Genomic DNA, 27,200 nt, shown 5'->3' with positions numbered 1-27,200 from the left:
ATACCTGGGCATAAATATGGGAAGGGTACCCGAGAGCCTATACAAGCTAAACTACCCCCCAATAATACAAAAAATCATAAATGAACTTCAAAGATGGAATAACCTCCCACTAACATTTATGGGGAGATGTCACCTAATTAAAATGATCAGCTTTCCAAAACTACTATACCAACTACAGACTATCCCACTCTTACTAAAAAGACAAGACATAGGAAAATTATATGCAGCATTCTCAATGTTTATCTGGTCACGCAAACGACCTCGTATTGCCATGAAAAAACTAATGATGTCTAAAAATAGGGGGGGGGGGTTTGAATCTACCAGACATACGCACATATAATGTGGCCAGTTTGATGAGACATTCGTTAGACTGGCTCCAGGGATCGAATCACTTTTCAAACTACACACTTGAGAAGGAACTACTACATCCATGGAATTTAAACACCCTATTACACACAGGCTTTGCTAAGCTCCCACCTGAGGTTAAACACTCAAACATGGCAAGAGAGACTATCGCAGCTTGGAAAACTGCACGCAAAGCATATAAACTATCATTCAAGCTCTCAAAGCATATGGAGTTATGGGGGCACCCTGAATTTAGAGAAGAAAGGACAAACAAAATGTTTAAAGAGTGGCGTAGTAAAGGTATTGGAAGAGTTCAACACCTTCTCCACCATAAAGAGCCTAGGTATAAAACATTCAAGGAGATGCAGGAAACATATGACTTATCTCCATCACACTTCCTACCATATGCGCAAATGCGGGGATTCCTGCGGACAAGGCTAATTGAGATCTCAAAAGAAGCGATAAATAACCCAATGGATCTACTTATAGGGAACCCTCCCCCAAGACATTCCATATCTGACCTATACCACCGATTCAGGGAAGGATGGGCTTTATCAGACAATAACCAAATGTTTAAAAGATGGACACGAGAACTACAGGACCCCGAGATAACCCAAAAAATCATCCAAAGCTGGAATGCAGTGAGAAAGGCCATAACAAACGAAAGATGGCGCGAAACTTTCTTCAAAATAATACATGGCGCAATATACGGCTTTAACATCCCCCCACACCAGGGAAATCCACACAGATTACAGGCATGCCCCAAATGCTCCCAACCATATAATAAAACAACTAAAATACCTACTAAAAATAGAGAGACTGGAAATAGAAAGAAGCGCAGAAGACAGGCACCAACGTTTTTCGCAAAATGGCAAATCTTTATAGAAAAACTTCAAGACCCTGAAGAGATCACTACATGTGTAAAGCCGTTTAGAAATACATCTTGGTACTATATCCAGACAGACACCAATCGTCTGGGGAGACTTAAATTAGATTAACATAAACAAATACCGCCACAGCAGATGGGAGAGGAAGTAGACAGAAATGAAGGATAGCTATAAAGTTAGACCTAATCCCGACGCAGGTTTCAGTCCCAAATCTAATCTAATCCTAAAAATAATAGAAAGATCAGGAAAAAGCATAAGATATTAACACAAAGTTCACATATGGAAGGAAATGATAACCACCACGATCTTTGTTATTGATGATTTATTTGTATATGTATATGTATATACAAGTATGTGGAAACGTACATATATATTTTCTTCTCTATTTCAATTTTTTTTTTCTCCCTTTTCTTTTTCACTATTATTCTACTTTCTTTTCTTATTCAATTATTATACTTTATACAATATGTTGATACCAGCCGAATGAACACAAACAGAAACCTTTGAGATACACCAAGGACTTTTCGACTGGAAAATGTTATGTTATATATTATACTATGCTGCTTAACCCCTTCATGACATGGCCTATTTTGGGCTTAAGGACGCAACAATTTTTGGCGGATTTTTTTCTCCGTTTATCAAAATCCATAACTTTTTTATTTTTCCGTCGACGCGGCCGTATGAGGGCTTGTTTTTTGCGTGGCGAACTGTAGTTTTTATCGATGCCAATTTTGGGTACATAGACTATATTGTAAAATTTTTATTTTTTTTTTAATGATAGCAGAGAGAGAAAACGCATCAATTCTGCCATAGATTTTTTTATTTTTTTTTTACACCGTTAATCATGCAGCATAAATGAGACTTTCCATTTTTTCTGCAGACCGGTACGGTTACAACGATACCAAAATTCTAACATTTTTTTTAGGTTTTCCCACTTTTCTGCAATAAAAACCCTTTTTTTTGGAAATCTTTTTTCTATTCTAAATTGCTGCATTCAAAGTCACATAACTTTTTTTATTTTTTGATGTACAGAGCTCTATGAGGGCTTATTTTTTGCGAGACGAGATGTAGTTTTTATTGGTACCATTTTGGCGTACATACGACTTTTTTAGGTTCAAATAGATTTTATTGTACATCAACAGTTTGGTCACATTTTGAAGTCATTTCAACATTATCGAAACATGTAGTAAAGTAAACTTGGTATGCTATTGTAGATGGGTCTACTTCAGAAACTTGTTATATAAACAGGGGGTTAGCAGAGACAAGAAAACGGGAAACAAAGTATCGTGGGTGATTCAAGTCGCGCTTCTCACAGTCAACCTAAAGCACCTGGTATACGTTGACGCCTTATTGCGCTTCCTCCCCTGCTCTCCTCTCCGTTTTGATCTATATTTCGAAACTGAATGTCCTGTCTCGTCCCATCTTATAATTCTGATATGGACCTCTCCTTTGCTGTTGACTTAATTTTTCTTACTCTAAGACACACAAAAAAGAAGGGGGGGGGGGGGGAGATGTCCGGGGGGTAGGAGAGTAGGGTAAGGAGGGAGGCAAGAAGGAGGGAGCTGGGGTGGAAGGGGTGGAGGGGTGAAGAGGGGAGATGAGATGTGCAGAGTTAAAGGTAAGTATGGCCGCGTATGTTGCGCTCCGGGGGTCTATCCTACGATCTCATTGATCTATAGAGCCTTGCTCTATCCATTTTCTGAGATTATCTGTTCCCCTGAACGCAACCCACGGCTGCCACAGCTTGTAGTAGGCTTCCCATAGTTTGGGCTCGTCTGCTCCCAGCTCATCGAATCTCATGAGGGTATGAAGTTCTTCTACCCACATGCCCCTGGTTGGAGCGGTAGCTGAGCGCCACAATCTTGGAATGAGTCTTCTCATTGCTATTATGAAATGTTTTAATAAACTAGCTTTCGCTCCTCTCACGGAGCCCGGGAACAGCGAGAGCAGAGCCAGCCCGGGTGTCATCGTAACATCCGAATGGTTGACATGGTTGTACAGGGTTGTCACTTCTTTCCAGAGCTCGGCTACTGGCTGACATTCCCACCAAATGTGTATCATGTTGCCTCTGCTCCCGCTGCATCTCCAGCAATCCGAGGAGAGCTGGGGATAGATCCGCTGGAGTTGGTCAGGGGTTCTGTACCACCTTGAAACTATCTTGTAGTTAAGGTCTTGAATTCTACCTGCCGTGGAGACCTTATGGGTCAGATTCCAGATCCTTCCCCAGTCCTCCTCTGTGAGGTTGTCCCCCAACTCCCGCTCCCAGGACTCCTTGTAATTCAGGACCTCGTCCCCCGTCTCCCGGCCCAGCAGCATTTTATATAGCTTGGAGATCATGTGTCTCTGGTTCAGGCTTGATAGGCAAATTTGTTCGAACTCCGTGAGGGGTGTTGTTAAATTCACTTTCGGCGTCAGCGAGCTCACAAAGCCCCTTAACTGTAGGTATTGTAGCCAATAACCCGGCTGTGGTGGAGACTGGTCTAGAATCTCTGTCAAGGGTTTCAGTCCTGACTCTGTCACTACGTCTCTTATCCTGGGTGTTGGAGTGGCCGGAAGGGACATGAAGCCCGTCCTATTTTTGGTGATTTCAAATAATGGATTAGCAATAAGTGGTGTTAGTGGCCCCGGAACTGTTACCAGGCCGCTGCGAGGCGCAAAGCCCGCCCATGTGGTAAACAATTGGAGACTGAAGGGAGAGATATTAGGAATGTCTTTTATCCGCCTGGTTGGCATCCAGGGGGCTCCGTATAGGCCGTCCGTCTCTCCTGCGTGTTCTATTTCCACCCATAGCCTTGAACTTCTACTTTTAATAATATCAAGGACACAGTTTGCTATGTTGGCTTTATGGTATAACGCGAAATCTGGTAGGCCCAGGCCTCCCTTTTCTTTTTCCCTCGTCAGTAAGGAGTAGCGTAGCCGCGGTTTGCACCCCTTCCATACGAACTTTATGATCAAAGATCTAATTTTTTTGAAAAATACTCTTGGGAGTCCTATTGGAACGGTTTGACTGATATATAAAAATCTGGGCAGCACGTCCATTTTTACCGCATTAATTCGTCCGTTCCATGAAATGTAAAGGGGGTTCCATTTGCCCAAATCCTTCTCTAGTCTTTCGGCAAATGGGATGAAGTTTAATTTATAGGCTGCCGTGGGCTCCGCTGAAATATATATTCCTAAATATTTTAAGTGTGAGTCGACCCACCGAAAGGGGAGTACCGACCTCAGATGGGAGACCTCGGCCTGCGGGAGTGATATGTTCAGGGCTTCTGATTTCTGCGCATTGATATTATAGTTATTAATTCTCCCAAATTTCTCGAATTCCTTTAAGAGCACAGGCATGCCGATTCGGGGGTTGGCCAGGTATAGCAGCAGATCATCGGCGAATAATGCCATTTTATGTTCTGAGGTGCTAATCCTGTAACCCTTTATTGAGTCGTTACTGCGAATCGCGTTCGCTAAGGTTTCCATAGTAAGAATATAGAGAAAGGGGGAGAGAGGGCACCCCTGTCTCGTCCCGTTGCTTACTCTGAGCGTGTCGGACAACGTCCCGTTCACTCTGATTCTCGCAGTGGGATCCTGGTAGAGCGCCATGATCCACTGGAGCATCCGTGGGCCCAGTCCGATTTTCTCTAGTATGGCAGAGAGGAAGGTCCAGCTCACCCTGTCGAAAGCCTTCTCTGCGTCAATCGACAGGAGGCATAGGGGGGTGTTTGTTGCTTTGGCCCTAGCTATTAGGGACATTGTTTTAATAGTATTGTCCCTTGCCTCTCTGCCAGGGACAAAGCCAACCTGCTCCAAATGGATCAGCTTGGGGATTTGATTTTGTATTCTGTTTGCTATCAATTTAGCAAACATCTTGAGATCGACGTTTATCAGTGAGATTGGTCTGTAACTCCCGCAGGCCGAGGGGTCCTTGCCTGGTTTAAGTATGACTGTGATGTGGGCTTGCAACGCCTGCTTGGGGAACGGGTGGCCTCTATTTACCGCGTTGAATGCGTCTAAAGCTATTGGGACCAGCTCTTCCGCAAATAAATTATAAAATCTGGCTGTGTAGCCATCTGGGCCCGGACTCTTATTTACTTTCAGGTTTTGAATTATGTTGGTCAGTTCTAAGGGTGAAAAGTCTTGCTCCAAGGCCTCGGCCTCTGTTGGTGTCAGGCTCTTCGGTGCGTATTCCGAGAGGTAGGCATCTATCTCATTTTTGAGGGTCTGATGTGGGGTATGTGGCTCTATCGGGATGTTGTAAAGTTTTTTGTAATAGGATTTAAATTCCTCCAGAATATCTTTGGTGTTGTGTACTATTTGGCCTCTAGCGGATTGAATTTTAGGAATATACATTTGGGGGGACCTAGGATGGAGGGTTCTAGCCAAATGCGAACCACATTTGTCCCCGTATTCAAAGGACCCTTTTCTGATTTTGTCCCTGAGGGCTAGGGAGCGCTGATCTAATATCTCTAGGATCTGCTGGCGGACCAACGAGATTTCCGCCCGCAGTGTTTCCTTTTGTTGTCTTTTGTTTGCGTTCTCTTTGTCCCTCAGGGTCGCTAATACCCCGTCAAAGCGGCAGCTCTTTCTTTTTTAATCCTGGTTCCCTGTGAAATCAGCATGCCCCTTAGTATACACTTGAGGGTTTCCCATTTTATTGGTGCAGGGGTCTGGTCTGCTTGGTGGGTCTCCGTAAAGATTTCAATTTCTTTTTTAAGTGTTGAAACGCACAGGGGGTCTTTTAGGAGATTGTCGTTAAGTCTCCAAGACTGACTTCTAAGTGTGGATCCCCATCCCGCTAGACCTCCAAAGACCGGAGCGTGATCCGACCACAGCAGGTCCCCATGTGAGCATGACGGGGAGCTATCTAGGAGGCTATGCGAGATCATAAGATAATCGATCCTACTGTAAGAGTTGTGAGCCGCTGAGTGGAACGTGTAATCCCGGGTGTCTGGGTGTAGTGTTCTCCAAAGATCTATTAATTGTAATGTGTCTAGTTTTTTTTTGAGTGCCCTGATTGCTGCCCGGGAGACGGAGGACTTACCCGATGAAGTGTCCACTGAGGGGTCCATTGCCACGTTAAGGTCTCCGCCCAGGATTATTCTCGATCCGTCCGCGAATTTGGCTAGTGCGTTCAGCACTTTCAGCGCCGCAGGCACTTGGTTCTGATTGGGGAGATAAATATTAGCAAACGTGATCACTGTACCCAGTATTTCTATCTTAAGAAAAATATATCTGCCCCCTGGGTCAATAAAAGAGTCGACTTGCTGGTATTGGAGTGTCCTATGTAGGGCAATGGAAACCCCTCCCGCCTTTCTCAAAGGGTCGGGACTATGGAGCCACTTGGGGTAGTACGAGGAGGTGCAAGATGGTACGTTCCCCTCCCTGAAATGGGTCTCTTGCAGCATGACTACCATCGCTCTTTTTTTATGGAGGTGGTAGAGGAGCTGCCGTCTCTTCTGTGGGCTGTTTAGTCCCTTGGTATTGTGGGTGCAAAATGTTAGGTTCGCCATTTGGGCTTAAAGATCAGAGTGTCTGCGTATCTCCCATCTCCCCTCAGAAGGGTTGGGGGTGGGGAAGAATAGGGGAGGGTGACACAAAAGGAAACAACACATCGGGAAAGACCATATAGGGGGTAAGCACGTAACTTCAGAACAAACAACATCTGGTAAGGGGCCGCTAATGGTCCCCTAAAACTAGTGGTTTGCCTAAACTAGGCAAAAAAACAACAGCTTAAGTTAGCTGTCAGCCCTATGTGGGAGTGTGGAGGCCAAGAAAGGGTGGGCTCCCTCCCGCCCCTCAACCCCGTCGAGAAAGTACATCCCGGCTATAGGAACCGGGATCATTAAACTGATAAGTGGGCATTCCCAGACCCGGCTACGTCAAAGTCGTCCCCCCTGCTGATTAGATCTTATATCCTATTCACCCTGTAGGGGCGCACTTAAGAGAGGGGGGAAGGGGGTTATAGGTATAGTAGGAAAGTATGCGTGAAAAGAGGAGAAGTAGGACAGTACGAGGTTATAGATTCGAAGTGACTGCGTCCTGGTCACTCTGCTGCGCCGCTACTTGGGTCTTCATTTCCCCTCTGGCGTTGGTCTCTGCGTCGTCGTCTGGATCTCGGAGGTACCGGTTGCCACGTGTTCCTTGGGGGTGGCACTGGAAGGGAGCACGATGTTGGCCAATCTGGTAGTCGGACTGGAGGTAATTCCAACGTTCCCAAGAAATGTGGTAAGTCTCCCAGTCCTCGGAATGTTACTGTCTTGCCATTCCTAGAAGCATGTAATTGGAAGGGGAAACTGCAGCAATAGGGAATCTCCCTGTCTTGGAGGATGGTCAGCAGCGGTCTCAATGCTCTGCGCAGCTGCAGGGTTCGACGGGAAAGGTCTGGAAGAATCAGGATCTGGGTACCCTTGAAGGACAATTCTTTAATAGTTCGTATTTTTTGTAGAATTAAGTCCTTATCTTTAAAGAAGTGGATTCGGCAGACCACATCTCTGGGTCTGCTAGGGTCTGGGGATTTCGGGCCGAGTGACCTGTGTATTCTGTCGATTTCTAATAAGGAGGACTCCGGTCTTTTTAGTATATTGTTGAAAAATGACTGGGCCCAGCTTTCAAGTTGTGATGGTTCGACTTCTTCAGTAAGTCCTCTTACTCGTATATTATTTCTCCGATGACGGTTTTCTAGGTCATCGAGGTGCGTATAGAGCTCCAAGATCTGTTGAGAGTGCAAGTGTAGTTCTTGATCATGGGCCTCGAGCGTTTCTGTAACCTTCTCCTGGGCCTCCTCTACTGCCTCTACTCTCTGGCCTATTTGTCGTATCTCCTGCTGGAGAGATGCGACGTCCTTCTTGCGTGCGGCCTCGAGTTGCTGGAAAAGGGTATCGATGTGATTCTGTGTCGGTAAGGCCCTAACATGGCTTTTCCAATCCCAGTCTTCTCCTGCGTCTGGTTCGAGGGTTTGGTTATTTGATTCACTCTGGTTTGGACCCCTGGTGTTCGTTCGTCCTGTCCTGTTGCCGTAGTTGTCTGCGCTGCCAGTCCCCAGGTTCGGTTTGCTGGTTTGCGGCTCGGGGGTTTTGGGTTTGGCTGCGCTTTGCGCATTAGTCTGCGTGTATCTTCTCTGTCCCGTGCTTCTTTGCGGTAGCGGGGCGTTATGATGTGGCTGTACTGGTGTATCAGGCTCTATCTCGGGCTGTTGGTAGTCTGTGGATTCTTTAGGGGGGCCTCTGGGTCCTAGAGGTGGCTCTGGGGAGTCGTGTGTCAGTGGGAGATTGGGCCGCTGAGGAGCCCGGTCCGGCTGCGATGCAGGGGATGTTGATGCATTGTTGGCCCAGTTACTGGGCTCGTTCTGTTTATTTGGCCTCTGTGGTGGCTTGTTTGTGATTGTGGCCTGCTCGTCAGCCGGTCTGGTCTTGTTTTGTAATACATTTTTTTGTGTCTGAGGGGAGCTCAGTCGTGACTGGCTTGTGTCGGCTTCCGGCGTTTTGGTGTGCGGGCTACATGAAGGGCCCTTAGGAGTGTCTCCTTGCCATGTGGGTAGCTCTGGGGAGCTGGGTGCAGGTGGGGTGCTGCTCTGCCTTGAGGGGCTGTTTCCTGGTGGGGGGTGTTCACTGGCCAGTGCTGCCTCTTGCTGGGAGGATTCACCCCGCCTTGCGGGGTGCTGTGGGTGTCTCTGGCATGGCTGTACCCCCTTGCTGGGCTTGCTGCCAATATGCGTTGTGGCCCTTATACCCTGCTCCACTTTAGCCTCTCCTGCTGGGGGTGGTTGCTGTGCTCTCCCCTTCTCTTGTGCTGCCCTCTCTGGCTCCCTTTCCCCTGCTGGGTGCTGCAGGGCTGCCTGAGGGGGGGCTACCTGGGCTGTTTGTGGCTCAGGTTCTAGGCTGGTGGGGTCTCCCCTTGTCTCTGTGGCCGGCTCTGTATTCCCACTCACCGCTCCCGTGGCCCCCTTTATGATTGCCGCTCCTCCTCCCCCTTCCTCTAGGTCGCTGCCGTCGGGTGCTGGCGGTCCGCCGTCTGCCGCTAGCTCCGTGCCGCTACCTCTGCTCTGCTGTGCGTGGTAGCCGGAGTCTGCCGCCGGGCCGCCGAGGCTTCTGCTTCCTCCCCGCGTTCTTGCCGGCTGGTCGCTGCCCGTTGCCGGGCTGAGTTGTCGCTCCGGAAGTGGAGCGGGCGCCATCTTGGGTGCGAGCTCCCGGGACTCCGCTCCCGCTGTTCCCCTCAGGAAGGGCGCGATGCTGCTCCTGGAGTCGTCTGGAGAGGTTGGTGCTGCTCCTCTTTTCTTCCCCTTCGCCATGGTTGTAAGGTGCCGGGTCTGGGTCCTCCACATATGGGCTAAGTGGGGCTGGATGCGGGAGCCGAGCCGAGGTGCGTCTCACTCCTCCATTAGCTGGCCACGCCCCCCCGGTACATACGACTTTTTTGATCACTTTTATTGCGTTTTTAGTGAGGCAAAATGCTAAAAATGAGCATTTTGCCTCAGTTTTTTAGCTTTTTTTTTAGCGTTTTTTTCCGTGCACAGTCAAAAGCATGTGCAGCTTATTGTACGCATCGTTACGGACGCGACAATACCAAATATGTGGGGTTTTATTTTTTTTTTACCTTTTTTTATGCTAATCTGAGAAAAAGCATAAAAAATGGTTTTTTTACTCTTTTTTTTTTACATTTTTTTTAATTCATTTTTTAAATCTTTCTTTTTTTTACACTGTTTGTGTCCCTCTGAGGGACTTTAACCACTGCCCTGATGATCGCTGTCATAAGGCATGGCAGAGCTACTGCTCTCCCATGCCTTATCGCTCATACAGCGATCTCAGGCATAGGCAATACAGGACGCCAGTGTCTGGCGTCCTGTTGCCATGGTGACAGGCCGGGCTCTCGCGTTGACATCGCGAGTTCCGGCCAGAGACACAGAGGAAGCCGCGCTCCCGCTGTGAACTCTTTCCCTGCCGCGATCTACTTAGATCGCGGCAGGGAAGGGGTTAACGGTGGCGGGCACATCTCCGATGTCCCCCCGCTGTTGCAGCGAGACGCCGGCTGTGACTGACAGCCGGCTCCCGCTGCGGGATAGCGCTGGATCATATGTGATCCCGCGCTATCTCCAGGACGTAAGTTTACGCCCTGTTGCGGGAAGTACCCCACTTCCAGGACGTAAACTTACGCCCTGCAGCGGGAATGGGTTAAACATATGAAAAATCTCAATAAAAAAGAGTTAAAAAAACCAAAATCCTCCAAAAATCTTTGCATCCTTATGCCCGAAATAGGCCTTGTCCTTAAGGGGTTAAAGAGTCATATATTGATTTGAAGGAGTGCTGCTACCAATAAGTGGCTCTGCAGAGGACACCAACCTACCACCACCACTAAGATCCGTGAGCTAAAGGACCTGTGCTGATGTCACTGCTGTGGGAGGAGCCAAGCTATGTTTATCTTGTGTGGGGATCAAGATGGATGTAGTAGAACTGTGTGTGATGTGTGGGGATCATAATGGATATACCATGTAGCAGAGCTGTGTGTGTTAATCATGATATAGCAAAGCTGTGTGTGTCATGTGTTGTGTGGGGTCAGGATGGATGAAGTAGAGCTGTGTGGGATGTGTGGGGGATCAGGATGGATGTAGTAGAGCTCTGTGTGCAATGTGTTGTGTGTGTAATGTGTGGGAATCAGGATGGATGTAGTAGAGCTGTGTGTGATGTGTGGGAATCAGGATGGGTGTAGCAGAGCTGTGTGATGTGTGGGGTCAGGATGGATGTAGTAGAGCCGTGTGTGTAATGTGTGGGGATCATAATGGATGTACCAGGTAGCACAGCTGTGCGCAGTGCGCAGTGCGCCACCAGAAACACTGGTGCTATAATTTTCTAATAATTACTAGTCAAACTACTAATGACCACTTGTCCGTACAATTTGTGTGTGTGATGTGTGAGTTACATGCAGAGCCTGACCGCACCTGTGAGGTCAGTTACCATCTCTTAGCTCCACCCCCTGATCACATGACTGTGATGTCATCACAGATCCTTTATACTCCTTTTGCAGTGAATGAGGAATTATGCGGAGACTACATCTCCCACAAACCCCTGCAGCCCCAGTTCTAATGGATACAGCAGTACTCAGTCTGCCAGTTTGTACCTGGTTGTCAGACTGCTGCACACCTCCAATAAATGACCTCACAAATTTACACATACCGTCTCTTAGCTCCGCCTTTCCATCACACTACAGTGACTTCATCAGAGGTCCTTAATAAATACATAGCTTGCGGTGCATATTGACTAACAACATTGAAGCATAGTCCTTTCCCACTATCTTCACATCTCCTGAACGTGATATCATGTCATCTCAAGTGCTAATGCTGCCAAAACCAGTCCAGCCTTCATCTAATTGTCAACCGTTGTCCATGCTGAAACCAACCATCGCTGTCATGCAAACATGTCACCACAGAGGGTACAACGCCTTCGTACCACAAATACTGGTACTATAATTTTCTAATAAGTATTAGTAACTTCAAAAGGTTCTGTGATCCGGGGATTATTCTGATTGCCAGATTTTCTTTCACTTAACCCCTTCAGTGGCAGTCCTGGAAATTTTCCAGGACTAGCTCTACTGCCCATAGTGATATAGCCCAGAAGATTTCCACGCTATGTCTCACTATGAGACCGTGCAGAACACAATGCCATAAGCTCTGGCATTGCGTTCTGCACACACACTGCCTGCACAGTCCCACAGAAAACCAGTGCAGGTCTTTAAAAAAAGAAGCAGGAGAATATAACCGATCTGCCGACAACTTTCCACTTCTGTTTTTTAACTCCTGCACTGTTTACACATTGCCACAGAGACCATCGGCTTGTCAGAAGCTGGCCAATTGTTCCCGTAGCAGGGAGAACTGGTGATCGGCTGTCAGATGAAAGCTGGGCACCAGCTCTTACAGCAGAGAAAACCTCTGATCTGTGCTGTTTAACCCTTTACATGCCATGGTCTGTGCAGCATGTAAAGAGCTGACAGAGAAAGGGGGCTCCCTCTGTCACCATTGGACCCTCCGCAATGTGATCAGGGGGTCCTGATGGGTCTCTGTAGCACCCAGAGGCTTGACTATAGCCTCTGGGTCTGCCAGCGATCTCTGGCTGTTTAACCCTTTACATGCCATGGTTTATGTGACCGCAGCATGTAAAGGAATGACAGAGGTAGGGGGCTCCCTCTGTCACCATCGGACCCCCCACAATGTGATCAGGGGGTCCTGAAAGGTCTCTGTGGCACCTGGAGGCTTGAGTATAGCCTCTGGGTCTACCAGCTAAATTAGGTTATAACGCTCAGACTCTGTCTGAGCCTTCTAGCCTGTCTAATACTCTGCTATGCTGAGGTATAGCAGAGTATTTGAAGAATAAAAAAAAAAGTATTATGCAAGCCTCCTAAAGAGACAAAAATTTTAAAAAAGTAACAAAAAAAAAAATTATAAAAAAATAAAAATAAAAACGCCAAAACCCCCCGTTTCTCTATTTACTTTGTAAAGAATAAAATTAAAATCAAAATTACACATGTGGTATCCCAGCGTTCATAATGACCCAGAGAAGAAAGTTAGTACATTATTTAATCAGGGTGCACAGCATGGTAAAAAAAAATTAAAAACATGGGAAAAATAGCTAATTTAGCCTATTTCACCATACAAAAATCGGAATAGAAAGTGATCAAAATGCTGCACGGATCAACAAATGGTACTTACTGAACTGGATGGACATATGTCTTTTTTCGGCCTTTCATACTACGTTACTATTATTAGTAACTAGAGATGAGCACGCTCGTTTAAGGCTGATGCTCACTCCCCCCCCCCACTACCCTCCCGCCCCCCGCCGTCCCCCCACATGGTGCTCGGTCGAGTAATTAGTCACTCGAGAAGACCGATGCTCAATCGAGCATCAGCCTTAAACGAGCGTGCTCGCTCAACTCTATTAGTTACCACTAAATTTATTCCTCTAATACCGTCTGACCATAAAAGTATAATATACGATCAGTAAAATCTACTTAGAACCAATAATGTATATATTTATCATAGGTATTATTACAGGTTAAGCTTACGGAAAATATATTTTGAGAGATACTCTGCTTCTAAGATATCACTGTATTCTTCATTTAGTTGAGCATTAGGGTGACTACCCACTACAGTTTTTTTCACTGCGAAATTTCCAACGTTTTTTTTCCTGTAGGGGTCTATGGGACTTGTAATGTTAAAATCGCGATCACGCAAAATCGTAATTTACCGCAAAATCGCGATTTTGCGCGATCGCGATTTTAGCTGTACAAGTCCCATAGCCCATAGACCCCTGCAGAAAAAAAACCCCTGCGAATTTCGCTGTGAAAAAAACTGTAGTGGGTAGTCACCCTTAGGGCTCCTACCCACTTGCGATTGCGTTTTTTGTTAACGCGATTGTCAATGGGACTTTCTAATGTTAAAAAAGCAACGCAATGCACCAAAAACGCAGTTGCGTTTTTTACAATAGAAAGTCCCATTGACAATCGCGTTAACAAAAAACGCAATCGGAAGTGGGTGGGAGCCCTTAGGGTGCCTACCCACTAGCGTTTTTTTTTTCCCTGTGAAATCCGCAGCATTTTTTTCTCTGCAGGGGTCTATGGGACTTGTAATGTTAAAATCGCGATTGCGCAAAATCGCGATTTTGCAGTAAATTGCGATTTTGCGCGATCGCGATTTTAACATTACAAGTCCCATAGACCCCTGCAGAGAAAAAAATGCTGCGAATTTCGCAGGGAAAAAAAACGCTAGTGGGTAGGCACCCTTAAGTTGCAAGTTTCTCTGATAGTTGCAATCTGTTGAAACTAAAGTGGAATGTCTTTCAAGTTGCATGCAAAAGGAGGCACTTTTCCTCACAGAAAAGTGTCAGCAACCTACAAGGAAATATGTCATGGCTCAGGAGTTCTTTCAATGATGTGTGCTATCATTACTCATGTTGCATGCTGCATTCTAAATAGTTACATGTGTACTTTTCATTACCCCACAATGTTATCTCACATACAAAAAACAATAAATAATCTTTCTTGTACCAATGAAATGAATGGAGCAGTAGTAGGCACATGTGATTGCTGCTCCATTCATCTATGGACACAAGGGAATCCTCTTCTGATGATCAGTGGGGGTCCCAGCAGACGGACATCCACCAATCAGATATTTATTCCCTCTCTTGTGGTTTGGGAAAAAGTTTATTCCGTGGGAAAGCTTCTTAAAGTGGCAAGTTCCAGTACATACCTAGTTGTTTATCCTCGATAAGATTCAAGATCACACCCGGCTGTTCCTGAATATTGAAGCACAGCGTGTCATTCTTTTGTGGGACATTTATCACAAAATGAGGGTCAGAATCCACTGGTAATAAAAATGATATAAAACATTAATATTCAGCTTTACAAGTTATTGTTAGGAAACAGACTGCATTATAAGAAAAAACAGGAAAAACACAGTGCTGTAAAATAAGGCCCCTTTAACCCTTTCCAATCCACTTTCTGACGTCTAAAGACATTATAATTTAAGGCTGTACAGCTCCAATGTTGGAAGACGTCCGCCAGGGCTCTCTTACTGCATATTGCCAGGCTCTCTACTGTCACCTCATGCAGTACTGGTTGGGTCGCTCAAACTTGTGTTTTTTTCACACGTGTCAAAAAAACACACAATGTCCTATTTTAACGCACCGATATAGGCTACAGAGATTTAACATATGCAGCAAATACACATTTACATATATTTACTGTATACTCCTTATTTTACGCGCGTAATACGAGGGACCCATATGCCTTCATGAGTGAGCCCTCAGGGATTTTGCACTAAACACATATATCACCTATCTAGGAAGTTATGGAAAGTAGGCAACTCTGTGTATGAGTGCTGGGGGTCCCAACTACTGGGATCCAACCACTGGGACTAGAAATTTGCAGGAGAAGGAAGTTTCCAAATTCTCCTATTGAATGGAGACAGGATGCACATACTTGACCACCGCTCCATTCACTGAACATTATATGGTGATAGCCAAGCGCTGCATAAACGTGGAGCAGTGGTCACTTATGTCCACCATCGTTCCATTCATTGGGAAACTACCGTTCTTGTGATCCCTGTAGATCCCAGTAGTTGGACCCCCAGTGATTATACATTTATAACCTGTCCTGTAGATAGATGATAGATGTATATAGTGTGAAAACCTATTAATAACAGACATAAAAGGGCATTTCACTGGTCATTACACGATTAAGCCTATGGTATACCTACCAAAAGTTGGATGGTAATTTGAGCTTGCAGAAGCTAGGGAAAAGGGAAAGGAAAAGCACATTAATATAAACCTGTTTATCAAAGTGAGGATTCTGTCTTTGATGGGTGATAGGGTTGTCCCAGACTTTCTTACTGATGAACTATCCTCAGGATAAGTCATCAATTGTTGATTAGCATGGTTTTGGCACTCGGGATCTCCACCGATCATTGTGTACAGAGTCAGAAGCAGACAGTTCTGTCTGTAGTGCAGCCAGGTAAGCCAGGTTGATATTGCAGGTTCAACTCGGATCACTGCCAATCAACTATTGAAAACCTATCTGGAGGTCCTGATGTCTTTAAATCTGCATGGTAAAAGATTACCTGTTTGGTTATTTTCATTTATTGTTCAGTTCCTCTATACAATACATGAAAAAATATTCTTATTGATATATGAAAGCTAACAAGAAGCAACATAGTTGCTTTTGACTGATTACATTGTACTTAATACTAATGACCACCTGTCCTTGATTGAGGTATTCTGTGAGCTACATCATGTGATAAGTCACCTGGGTTCTGAGCTCCACCCTGATCAAATGACAGTGACGTCATCACATGTCCTTCATCCCTGTGCAGATTACGGGCAGACTACATCCCCTACAAACCTCCGCGGCCTCAGTTGCTATGGAATACTAACGATCACTTGTCTGTAAGTGAGTGACTGTGTGAGTTACATGACAGTGACGTCATCACAAATCCTAAAACATGCAGAGCCTGACATCAGTCGTGTGCTACAGGACCTGTGATGATGTCACTGTTATGTGATCAGTCCCTTGGCTCTGACCTCTGCCCCTGATCACATGATGGTAACATCATCACAGGTCTTTCACTTTCTTAAAAAACCTGCAGAGCCTGACAGCAGCCATGTGCTTACAGCACATGTGATGATGTCACTGTCATGTGATCAGTCACGTGTGTGAGGAGTCTGGGGTGACATGATCAAGGGATGGTTAGTGTGTGCAGGACTCTGTTGCACTGCTTGTGTGATCCCTGATCCTTTTCCTGGAGTGACCAGGCTGGGAGGAAGGAGGATCAGCGTGAGGATTCACAGGTCCAGTTCCTTGGCTAGCATGAGTGAAGTTCGTGGAAGACTGGGTGATGGATAAATTACTGGACGCGTTATCGGCTAAGTGCTGTTCCAATTTGGCTGTTTGTGTCACTACTCTGAGCAGTGTAGAGCATCCATAGAAAGTCTATAGAGTCTGCACACTGCTCAGGATGACAGCCAAATGGACATAGTGCTCAGATGAGCGCCCACACCATCTATGTACTGTACATTTATGATGATGGGTGCTTAATGTATAGCAGCAGCACTGTAAATGTATGGCAGAGGTCGCCAAGTGGTTAAAAGAGAACTACCAGAACAAAAATAAAGTTACCCTGAACGTATTACTTTTATGCTAAATAATTAGTATCAGCATGCCCAATGCCTAATGATGCACTCCTGAGGGTTTCTGATGACATTTCACATGTTGATGTCTATCAATTGCAGTGCTGTCTTGAAATCCTTTTCTGCATCCAAATATGCCAAGTACACCTATATTGATTTCCTTGCTTAAATATATAGTGAAATCGATTAGTTTGGTTATTTGAATCTACAAAATGATGTTTTCATATAGAAGTGAGATAACAAATAAGAACATAAGAAGATGACTGACAATTATAGACATCTACTGTACGTCAGTATTATGGACACACACAATCTCATTTGCATTAAAGTATCTTAAATGTAAAGTATATCCTACCTGTTATTGGTTGTGAATAACTCTGCCCTGTTAAAAGACACATTAGAAAGGTTGAATTTATATGTAGTAAATAAACTTTAAACATTTTTAATAGTACTAATTGAATTACATTGTAGTTCCCCTGGAAACAGCTGTTTTTTGTTTCTCTAGCAGCAGAACCTACAAGTTACAGGGATTATATGACAATTTTTTTAAATTAATTATAACCACATAGAGAACCATTTCCCATTTTTCTAATAGATTTTAAGTTTTTAATTGTAGAATTTTATTCTGCTTTCTATACATGGCTATGAGAGCTACCATCTTGTCGCATTTAAGAGCATTTAGAGATATGCTTTACAACAGCTTATATGCTATTCACACAATGGATAGGAGGGGACTTATTGACTTGTATGGGCGACTGTTGTAGACATGCTCCGTAACTTGCGCAGAGGTCATTTTGCAGAGGGAAATAGATAGTCACAGCTGATCACATATTGTGACTGGTGGATCCTGTGTTATTTACATGCAGGTGCTACTTTTTAGTGTTACCCTGCCTGTGATGGTAGTGAGATGAGGGGACGGTTCAATAGAATACTTGTAACCTTCAGTGAGCTGATCGTTTGTCTTGTTTCTCAAGACAGATTTAGCAGTGACTTCAGACTGAGTGAACAGTTTAGGAGGGAGGCGGAAAGCAGACTGAAATGTAGAGAAAAAAATGTTTTTCTCTAATGATATATTTTGCAAAGTTTCTTGTATTCATACGTACTATTTATATAGTTTTTTCACTGCGGCAGTATTTGTCTATAATTCAAACACTAAGCCCTTCACAGTTATAGACAACTAAAAGATTTAATCTTTATTAAACAAGCGTTAAAATAGGGGCTAACATGGACAAACTCAGATAAACTCATACATAGGATCCTCAATAACTAAGACAGGCCAATTTAAGTCGATTTATGAAGATTCCAAATGTATTTGAGCTCACCCTGTTCAAAAATTGCTTCGATAGCCCAAGTGGCGTAGCAATGGGCTTGCTCCGTCAGGGCAATCAAATCAAAAATTTTCAAAGTTTTGAGGGGAATGGAGACCCGAAGCATATGATAACCAGGGGTCTAATTGACTTCTATTGTAGCAATGAAACGATAGAGTCAATGTCAAATCCCCCCCTTAGTATGACAGTGCATGCAATTGCATGAACCATCCAACCAGGGTGGGCATAAAAGTGAAAAGCTATTTGTAAGGTTCAAGGATAACAGAGTGATAACACAATTTTTTTATTCAAGACTAACAGCAGTACAGGTTTGACATGTTTCTCTGTTAGTAACAACAGTTCATCAGGAGCCTTTCTAGCTACGTTGCTCCAAAGGAAAGATTTTTGAACCTTCTTCCCCTATGAAACTGAACTACTGAGCCTGTAATTCAACATAATAGTTGCCGAGTATACAATCTCCCTAGGCTCAGTTGAACATGCTGGGCTATGGGCTAAACACCAGTTGGGAGCACAGTAAATATGGTTCCCTGGTGTTCCGACATGTCTAGGTAGCAGCAGCCTACTTTCAGTACACCACTATGTCAGCAGTTCGATATATTGCACAGCTGCGGGTGTACAGCCCCACAGGTACTTTTATAAGTATCCCATGCTACAGGATATAAAAGAATGGTGCCTCATAACACCCATGAGAGCAGGGGGTTAACAGGCAAGGTCTGCAAGATACTAGCCCTGAACACGACCCCCAGCTGTCTGCCCAGTTTCAGAGAGAGAGAGAGAGAGAGAGAGAGAGAGAGAGAGAGAGAGAGAGATACAACAAAAAACAGGTAGAGCCTCAGGCCTTGGTGGTAGGCAAGAGGTTATGAAAGTACCAGGGAACTCAGGAATTACTTTCCAGAAATTATTGGTGGCATCAAATGAGTAGGGACGTTTAGGCGTTTGTCACTGCTTTTCTGGTGTGTGCCAGAGGGAAGAGTGTCAGGAGACATCCTGAGGGGCCTCTTCTTCCCTTGCCCATTCCGTACAGGCCCTGGTCACATCTGTCCGTGGACTTCATTACTGATTTGCCGCCGTCACATGGGAATACGGTCATTTGGGTCATTACAGATCGGTTCTCCAAGATGGCACATTTCGTTGCTCTGAGCAAGTTACCAAATGCCAAACTATTATCCGACATGTTTATTAAGGAGGAGGTGCGGTTGCATGGGGTTCCTGAGGACGTGGTCCCAGATAGAGGTGTACAGTCTGTCGCTCGCTACCGGCGAGCTTTCTGCAGGAAATTGAATATTGGTTTGTCCTTTTCGTCGGCTTTTCATCCCGAATCGAACGGGCAAACTGAGAGGATGAATCAAGAATTAATTCAATACCTACGATTGTTCGTTTCAGACAATCAACATTTGTGGGTTACCTTTCTACCTCTCGCTGAGTTTGCAATTAACAATCATGTAAATTCCATCTTCTCAGGTCTCGCCGTTCTTTTGTAATTATGGTTTCCATCCTCAATTTTCTTTTTCTGCGCCCTCAGTTTCTGACATGCCGTCTGCGGATTCTGCCATTGATGAACTGTGCACAGTTTGGGCCCAGGTTCATAAGAACCTTCAGGGTTCCCAGGGTAAACTTCTTGGTCAAACTAATAAAAAGTGCACGATCTCTGCACCGTTCGTGGTTGGGGAGCAGGTGTTGTTGGCCTCAAAAAATTTGAAACTTAAGGTACCATCCGTAAAGCTGGCTCCCCGCTTTGTTGGTCCATTCACCATCTCCCAGGTGTTGAATCCTGTGGCGTGTAGATTATCTCTTCCGCAGTCTTCAAAAATTCATGATGTCTTCCACAAGGGGCTACGGAAGAAATATGTTAACCCAGTTCTGCCCACCCAGAGCCCGCTCTCTTCTTCAGGAGGAACTGGAATATGAGGTGGAGCGCTTGATCGATGCTCGGTGTGTCAGTAGTATTCTTCAGTATTTGGTACACTGGAGGGGTTTTGACCCTGAGGACCGTACATGAGTTCCTGCCCAGGACGTACATGCACCGTTATTGGTCTGACGGCTCCACAGGGTTTTTCCCCTCAATCCCACTCTGTGTTCTCCGTGTCCTCACTGCCGGTCCTGTCATGCAAGCGGCAGCTGTGCAGCACAGGGGAGCACTGGTCTTGGCCTCCCCTGGCCGCCGCGCTTCTCTTCGCCGCCGGATTGTTAGGGACGCTACGGGCGCCAGCTGGCGCCGTGTCCTGGGCGCAATGGCAACCAGGCTTGCATCCTGAGCCTCGCCAATCCTTGCAGGGCTGGGGGCTGTTCCCCACCTCCACCTGTGTGATATTCTGTTGCTATCTGATCCCCACCCGAATCAGCTGCTGGGGCGGGAGCTCTGACAGCATTTAAACCTGCTTGTGTCTGCATTCCACTGCCAGTGTTAGTTTGGTCTTCTTGCTACACCCGCGTACTTCATGTTTTGACTCCTGATTTTGACTCCCTGCTTTTGGACTGGACGTTGCCTTGCCTGACCCTCTTGTACCGCGTACCCTCTCGTTGCCGACCCGGAAAGCCTGACCCGCCTTGCTGTTGTTTTGTTCCAGTGTCTGTCTGTTCGTTAGTCCCCGTGTTCAACTTCCTTAGTGAGTGTAGGGACCATCGCCCTAGGGGCTTAGCCCAGGGGGGCAAGTAGCTAAGGACAGGGGTTGTGTTTTTTTTCAGGGACCTCCAGGATCCTGGACTCCAGTCCTGCCACACAGGATCAGATACACAACATTGGACGTGGAACATGTGAATGTCCCCAGGATCTTATAGTCCTGCTGTGTGTTGGGGATTTGTATCCTAGCCATGGTCAATACATGTGAGCAGGTTTTGCAGATCCTTATATTACAGGGATATGTTGCTTTTTGTGTGTTTCATACTCATTTGCCATGTTTCAGTAGAGCTTCGCATCACAAAAAATAAATCTGCAATATCGCTCAGTGTTTTCAATGGAGAAAGCGGCAGCAGCGTTTGCCTCATTGAAAACATAGGGAGTATATCGCGGACTTCTGCACAGCTGTGACAGCTGTGGCAGAAGTCCAGGATGCTATCCCATTGCTTTCAATGGGATTAGAACTGCTGCTGCCGGCCCCATTGAAAAAGCAGTGTTTTTTAGGCAAACCCCGCAGCATGATTTTCGGGGAAGGGCTTGAAATATAGCTGGAGGACGCGCCTGAGCGGCGGAGAGGTGAGTAAAGAATTTTTTAGTTTTTTTCACCAGCTAAAGATGATTTTCAGGGAAGGACTTATATTTTAAGCCTTTCCCCGAAAATCATGCTGCGGGGGTTGCCTACAAACCACTGCTTTCAATGGGTCAGCAGCAGCAATGCGATAGAAGCCAGGACTTCTGTGACAGAGGATTCCTTGTCCCCGCAGGGATGAAGGAAACTCCTGCCACAGCTGTCACAGATGTGGCAGAAGTCCACAATAAATCTGCAATATCACTCCAGCAATATCACCAGCAGCGCTGGCCTCATTGAAAACATAGGGAGTATATCACGGACTTCTGCCACAGCTGTCACAGCTGTGGCAGAAGTCCAGGATGCTATCCCATTGCTTTCAATGGGATCGGAACTGCTGCTGCCGGCCCCATTAAAAGCAGTGTTTTTTAGGCAACCCCCGCAGCATGATTTTTGGGGAAGGGCAGCCGGCCCCATTGAAAGTATTTGCAATATCGCAGCGTTTTTTTGCGCTGCGAGGCGTGTGTTTTCACGCGCTCTCGCACGGCAAGAAAATAAATCGCAAGTGGTTGTCCACTGTAACAGTGCAGGGGAAAACACACCAGGCCACGACTAAAGGCTGAACATCTTTTCTTTTATTCACGCTTGCATAACATAACAAAAAGCACAGGCATTCTCCAGATAACGTAAAGTTTAAGGAAAGTCCTTTTAAATCAGCAGTCCAAAAATAGAAAATACAAAAGTCTTTTAACTTTCAGTAGGGCAAAGTTCCAGCAAACCTTCCCTGCAGCGTGGTGCAGTTTCTCCAGCTCAGCACTCTCTCTCAGCCTCTGCTGCTCACACAGGACATCTCTACTGAACACGTCAGCTGCACCAATTTTATATCCACTACCTGTTCTACTCAGGTGGAACTCTGGAGTGAGGAACGGACTGGATCTATATCACGGATGCTAGTAACCTCTGTGATATATATCTTTCGTCCCTCACTTCACCTCTAACCCTGCTACACCACCCTTAGGGCTTCTTCACATGGGTGTGTTTTAGTTCCGTTATCCGACTGTGATAATCATGGCCCCATAACAGGACAAAACCATTGATTTTAATTGTTTCATTTTCAATTGTTTTAGCGGTACTTGCCCATTAACAGTACGGGCAAGAAAAGCCCTATACTACAAGCGGCAAAGATAGGGAAGGACCTATCTTCACACTGTTTTATTCAAACTTGCGTGATATAGTGTGGAGCTTGAAGACTCAGTGAAAAAAACAAAACCTGTTTATGTGCAACTCCGCTCCGTACCGAAGCGTGTAGTTCCGCATTTGGCCATGTGAAGAAGCCCTGACTCATCACTAATTATCTAACTTCCCGGTGTCATACAAACTTGAAATTTGTCACGAACATTCCTTAGATCCTATATTGAAAAAGTAAAGGGTATGCAACTTGATTATTCAATTCAAAGTGAGAAAAACGCATGGTCACCTCCACGTGGTGTTTCCTGGGTAACGCGAAGAACCATGCAAAATGGTGAACATATTTTATTCGTTTGTTTCTCTGAAGTAACCACGACTTAATAAAATTTTCCATGTGAACAATGGGCAAGGACCAAATGAAGCCGGGTATGTCAGCTAGTATGTAATAAAACTCTTATATAATCAGATAAAACTTACAAGACGTTCTTGCAGACGATATTTGGTTTTGTTGTCCTATAAATCGAAAATTAAAAAGATTAGATAACTGTGCATAATGTAAACTTACAAGACATTCCAGTTTAGCATGTTTGGTATCGAACGGCTATTATGGTGGTCGGGTGCAGACTGAAATTACTGATTAGGACCTAAAGATAGCTTATCTCATCCCTTTTCTAGAAGGAAAAATGTATAGATGAAAATTCACAAAGTGCTATAGCTGTTAAGATTCCTGATGTTATTCAATTTTAGCTGTAAATCATTACATGAATGACTGTATGACTATATATCATTCATTTCAAGGTCTTTCTAGTTAAACTCTAGTTTTATAGTTTCATATCGAGATATTATCTAAACGAAAAGTTGAGCAACTTTACCAGTACATCGTTTTACTTTTCTTATATAGATGCTGAGTTTCGCTGTGCCTTACAGTTCATCCTCATCCAAGGCTGCAGTAACAGTTATGCTAGGTGCTCTGAGCTGAAAACTCCCAGAATGCAGTGCAGAAGACATGCTCCAGAACAATAATAATGGTTACATATAGACAAAGAGTCTTATTTGCAAAGATTTAGTTGGGATACATCAGGACCCCAAACCCCAAATCTATTTAAGCATGGTGAGTTTTCAGTTTTATTCCTTGTCAGCAGTCTATTGGTTTGTGTAGCTTGTCATACACATTAGACATTAGATACACATTAGATGTTTTAATTTATAACAATTTCTATGGGATCCTCTGATAATGTAGTATGTACATGGACAGCTCAGTTGCACCTCCCTTTCCCTTCCAACTCAATAGTGGTTGATAGTAAGTGTTCTAAACAGAGGTGTAACTTGAAGCTCCTGGGCCCCAATGCAAAACCTGTAACAGGGCCACAAGTATAATGCTTTATTCATCGTACTGGGCTCTCTATATGGAGAGGAGAGGCCTTATGGGCCCCCTAAGTCTCCTGGGCCCGGGTGCAACCGCATTCCCTATAGTTACACTAGTGGTTCTAAACCTTTGCTTCCCCAGGATATAATGGACACCATGTCAGGCACCTGCTAATCCTTCTCTTCCAACTATAAAAATGTGTTAATATTCATGTTTATGGTGGAGCTTTGGGGATGTGGGAATGCATAGCCAAGTTATGTATAACAGAATACTTGTGCTGTGAAAAGATCAATACAATATATGTAAATCACCGCATTAGCAAAATGATTCAACTTTTTGTGCAGATTATATCAATTGTGAAGGACCAGGGGAAAAGTGATTGAAGGTGTGTACATTTCACCCAGGTTCCTTATCTGCAGCTGGGAAACTCTGTGTGCCTGCTTATAGGATTTCTGTAAAAGGTAAAAGTGAAAAAAAAATTAAATCCTTTTACATGGTGCATATATAGTGTCCACACAGCCTATGACAGTGACGGCGAACCTTTTAGGGACCAAGTGCAACCCAAACTCACATATTTATCGCAAAGTGCCAACATGTGAGGGGGCTTATCAAGACGTGTCATTTTACTCCCGTTGTTCTAAAAAGGGCAGGGCTGTTTCAAAATGGACAGTGTACAGATTTTGACTTCTTTTTGGATGCGGAAATGCTGCAGAATGTCTCAGCGGAATTTTCTGTGGAAAATTCTGCAGCATTTCCTCATCCAAAAAGCAGTCAAAATCTGCACACTGTCTATTTTGAAACAGCCCTGGCCATTTCCGCCACATGTAAACATACCCCAGCGGTAATAGCGACCCTCCCAACAGCGGCCCGCAGCCATAATAGCGACCCTCCCCACAGAGGCCCCCAGTGATAATACGACCCTCCCCACAACGGCCCCCAGCTATAATAGCAACCCTCCATACAGCAGCCCCGAGCAATAATAGTGACCCTCCCCCAGTGGCCCCTAGTGTAATAGTGACACCCCACAGTGGCCCCCAGTAGTAATAGTGACACCCCACAGTGGCCCCCTGTAGTAATAGTGACACCCCACAGTGTCCCCCAGTAGTAATAGTGACACCCCACAGCGACACCCAGTAGTAATAGTGACACCCCACAGTGGCCCTCAGTAGTAATAGCGACACCCCACAGCGGCCCCCAATATAATAGTGACATCCCAAAGCAGCCCCCAGTATAACAGCAACATCCCACAGCGGCCCCTGTGTAATAGTGACACCCCACAGCGGCCCCCTGTATCATAGTGACACCCCACAGCGGCCCCTAATGTAATAAAGACACCCCACAGTGGCCCCCTGTATCATAGTGACACCCTACAGCGGCCCCCACTGTAATAGAGACACCCCACAGCAGCCCCCGAGTAGTAATAGCGACACCCCACAGCAGCCCCCAGTAGTAATAGTGACGCCCCACAGGGGCCCCCTGTATCATAGCTACACCCCACAGTGGTGCCCAGTGTAATAGTGACACCCCACAGCAGCCCCCAGTGTAATAGTGACACCCTACAGCGGCCCCCAGTAGTAATAGTGACATCCCACAATGGCCCCCAGTAGTAGTAGTGACACCTCACAGCGGCCCCCAGTAGTAATAGTGACATCCCACAATGGCCCCCCGGTGTAATAGTGACACACAAAAGCGGTCCCCTGTATCATAGTGACACCCCACTTCCCCCCTCTCCCCGAGACCCATATACTTACCCCCTCCTCCTAGTGGAAGCTCCGCTCCTCCTCTGCACGGTGTTGCTGCTGGCACTGATCCAGGTGCACACTGTGATGTCAGGGTGCTGCCGGACACCTCCTCCCCCTGCTGTTGGGGAACCAAGTAGCAGGAGACGTCGGGGAGGGAGGAGAAGGATTCCGGCTGCACACTGACGTCACAGTGTGCGCCAGGATCAGCACTGCTAGCAGCGCAGCTGAGTGAATGCTGGGAGGGGAGCCGTGGCCCCTGCTTTTATTCACAAGTGTTGAGCGGCCAATGGCGGCACGTGCCAGTAGGTAGGGCCCTGTGTGCCGCCTCTGGCACGCGTGCCATAGGTTCGCCACCACTGGCCTATGATTTATGGTGTGTATTGTTTATGTTTTCTTCAACTGATTCTGAGACAAATAAAAACTTGTTGAGACCAATTGCACCATATTTAACGGATGTATACTGGGCTCTTAGTGTGCCTGAAATGCCAGTCTAACTCAAGAGACAGCAACCCCATGAGCGAATACCATTACACAATATATAAAACAGTGAAATCTATGAAGTGTAGGTTCACCTGGTTTGAATCCTGCAAAGAGTTTACTGTTAAAAAACAGAACATGAAGGAATTGTAGCATCAATTCAAAGGGAAATACATCACCTCAGGTCACACATGTAAGAAGTTCCCAAGTAAACTCATGCTCACATTAACCTACAATAGGTGCAACCAAGCTCAATGTCATACCCATATTAAAGTGTTACCACTAGAGATGAGCGAGCACCAAAATGCTCGGGTGCTCGTTACTCGGGACGAAATTTTCGCGATGCTCGAGGGTTCGTTTCGAGTAACAAACCCCATTGAAGTCAATGGGCGACCCGAGCATTTTTGTATATCGCCGATGCTCGCTAAGGTTTTCATTTGTGAAAATCGGGGCAATTCAAGAAAGTGATGGGAACGACACAGCAACGGATAGGGCAGGCGAGGGGCTACATGTTGGGCTGCATCTCAAGTTCCCAGGTCCCACTATTGAGCCACAATACCGGCAAGAGTGGCGCCGCCCCCTCCCAACAACTTTTACTTCTGAAAAGCCCTCATTAGCAATGCATACCTTAGCTAAGCACCACACTACCTCCAACAAAGCACAATCACTGCCTGCATGACACTCCGCTGCCACTTCTCCTGGGTTACATGCTGCCCAACCCCCCCCCCCCGCACGACCCAGTGTCCACAGCGCACACCAAACTGTCCCTGCGCAGCCTTCAGCTGCCCTCATGCCACACCACACTCATGTCTATTTATAAGTGCGTCTGCCATGAGGAGGAACCGCAGGCACACACTGCAGAGGGTTGGCACGGCTAGGCAGTGGCCCTCTTTAAAAGGGGCGATAGCCCACAATGCTGTACAGAAGCAATGAGAAATCCAATCCTGTGCCACCTCCATCAGGAGCTGCACATGTGGCCATACCAATGGGGAACCTATGTGCCACACACTATTCATTCTGTCAAGGTGT

General features: G+C 45.8%; 1 protein-coding gene across 1 annotated transcript in view; it reads right to left on the bottom strand.

The window, feature by feature from the left end:
- Positions 1 to 27,200, bottom strand: part of LOC136621171 (inter-alpha-trypsin inhibitor heavy chain H3-like) — a 127,592-nt gene that overhangs the window by 34,793 nt on the left and 65,599 nt on the right. The window contains exons 15-18 of the mRNA XM_066596445.1: positions 23,064 to 23,099; positions 17,241 to 17,267; positions 15,460 to 15,492; positions 14,452 to 14,565 (exon numbers count right to left, since the gene is read on the bottom strand). Coding sequence (XP_066452542.1) covers positions 14,452 to 14,565; positions 15,460 to 15,492; positions 17,241 to 17,267; positions 23,064 to 23,099 — 210 coding nt within the window. The remainder of the gene's footprint in view (positions 1 to 14,451; positions 14,566 to 15,459; positions 15,493 to 17,240; positions 17,268 to 23,063; positions 23,100 to 27,200) is intronic.

This window comes from Eleutherodactylus coqui, chromosome 3 (assembly GCF_035609145.1).
Source record: "Eleutherodactylus coqui strain aEleCoq1 chromosome 3, aEleCoq1.hap1, whole genome shotgun sequence".
NCBI classification, from domain to species: Eukaryota; Metazoa; Chordata; class Amphibia; order Anura; family Eleutherodactylidae; genus Eleutherodactylus; species Eleutherodactylus coqui.
Note: the sequence above shows the minus strand (reverse complement) of the source record. Positions and strands in the feature narration are given on the sequence as shown.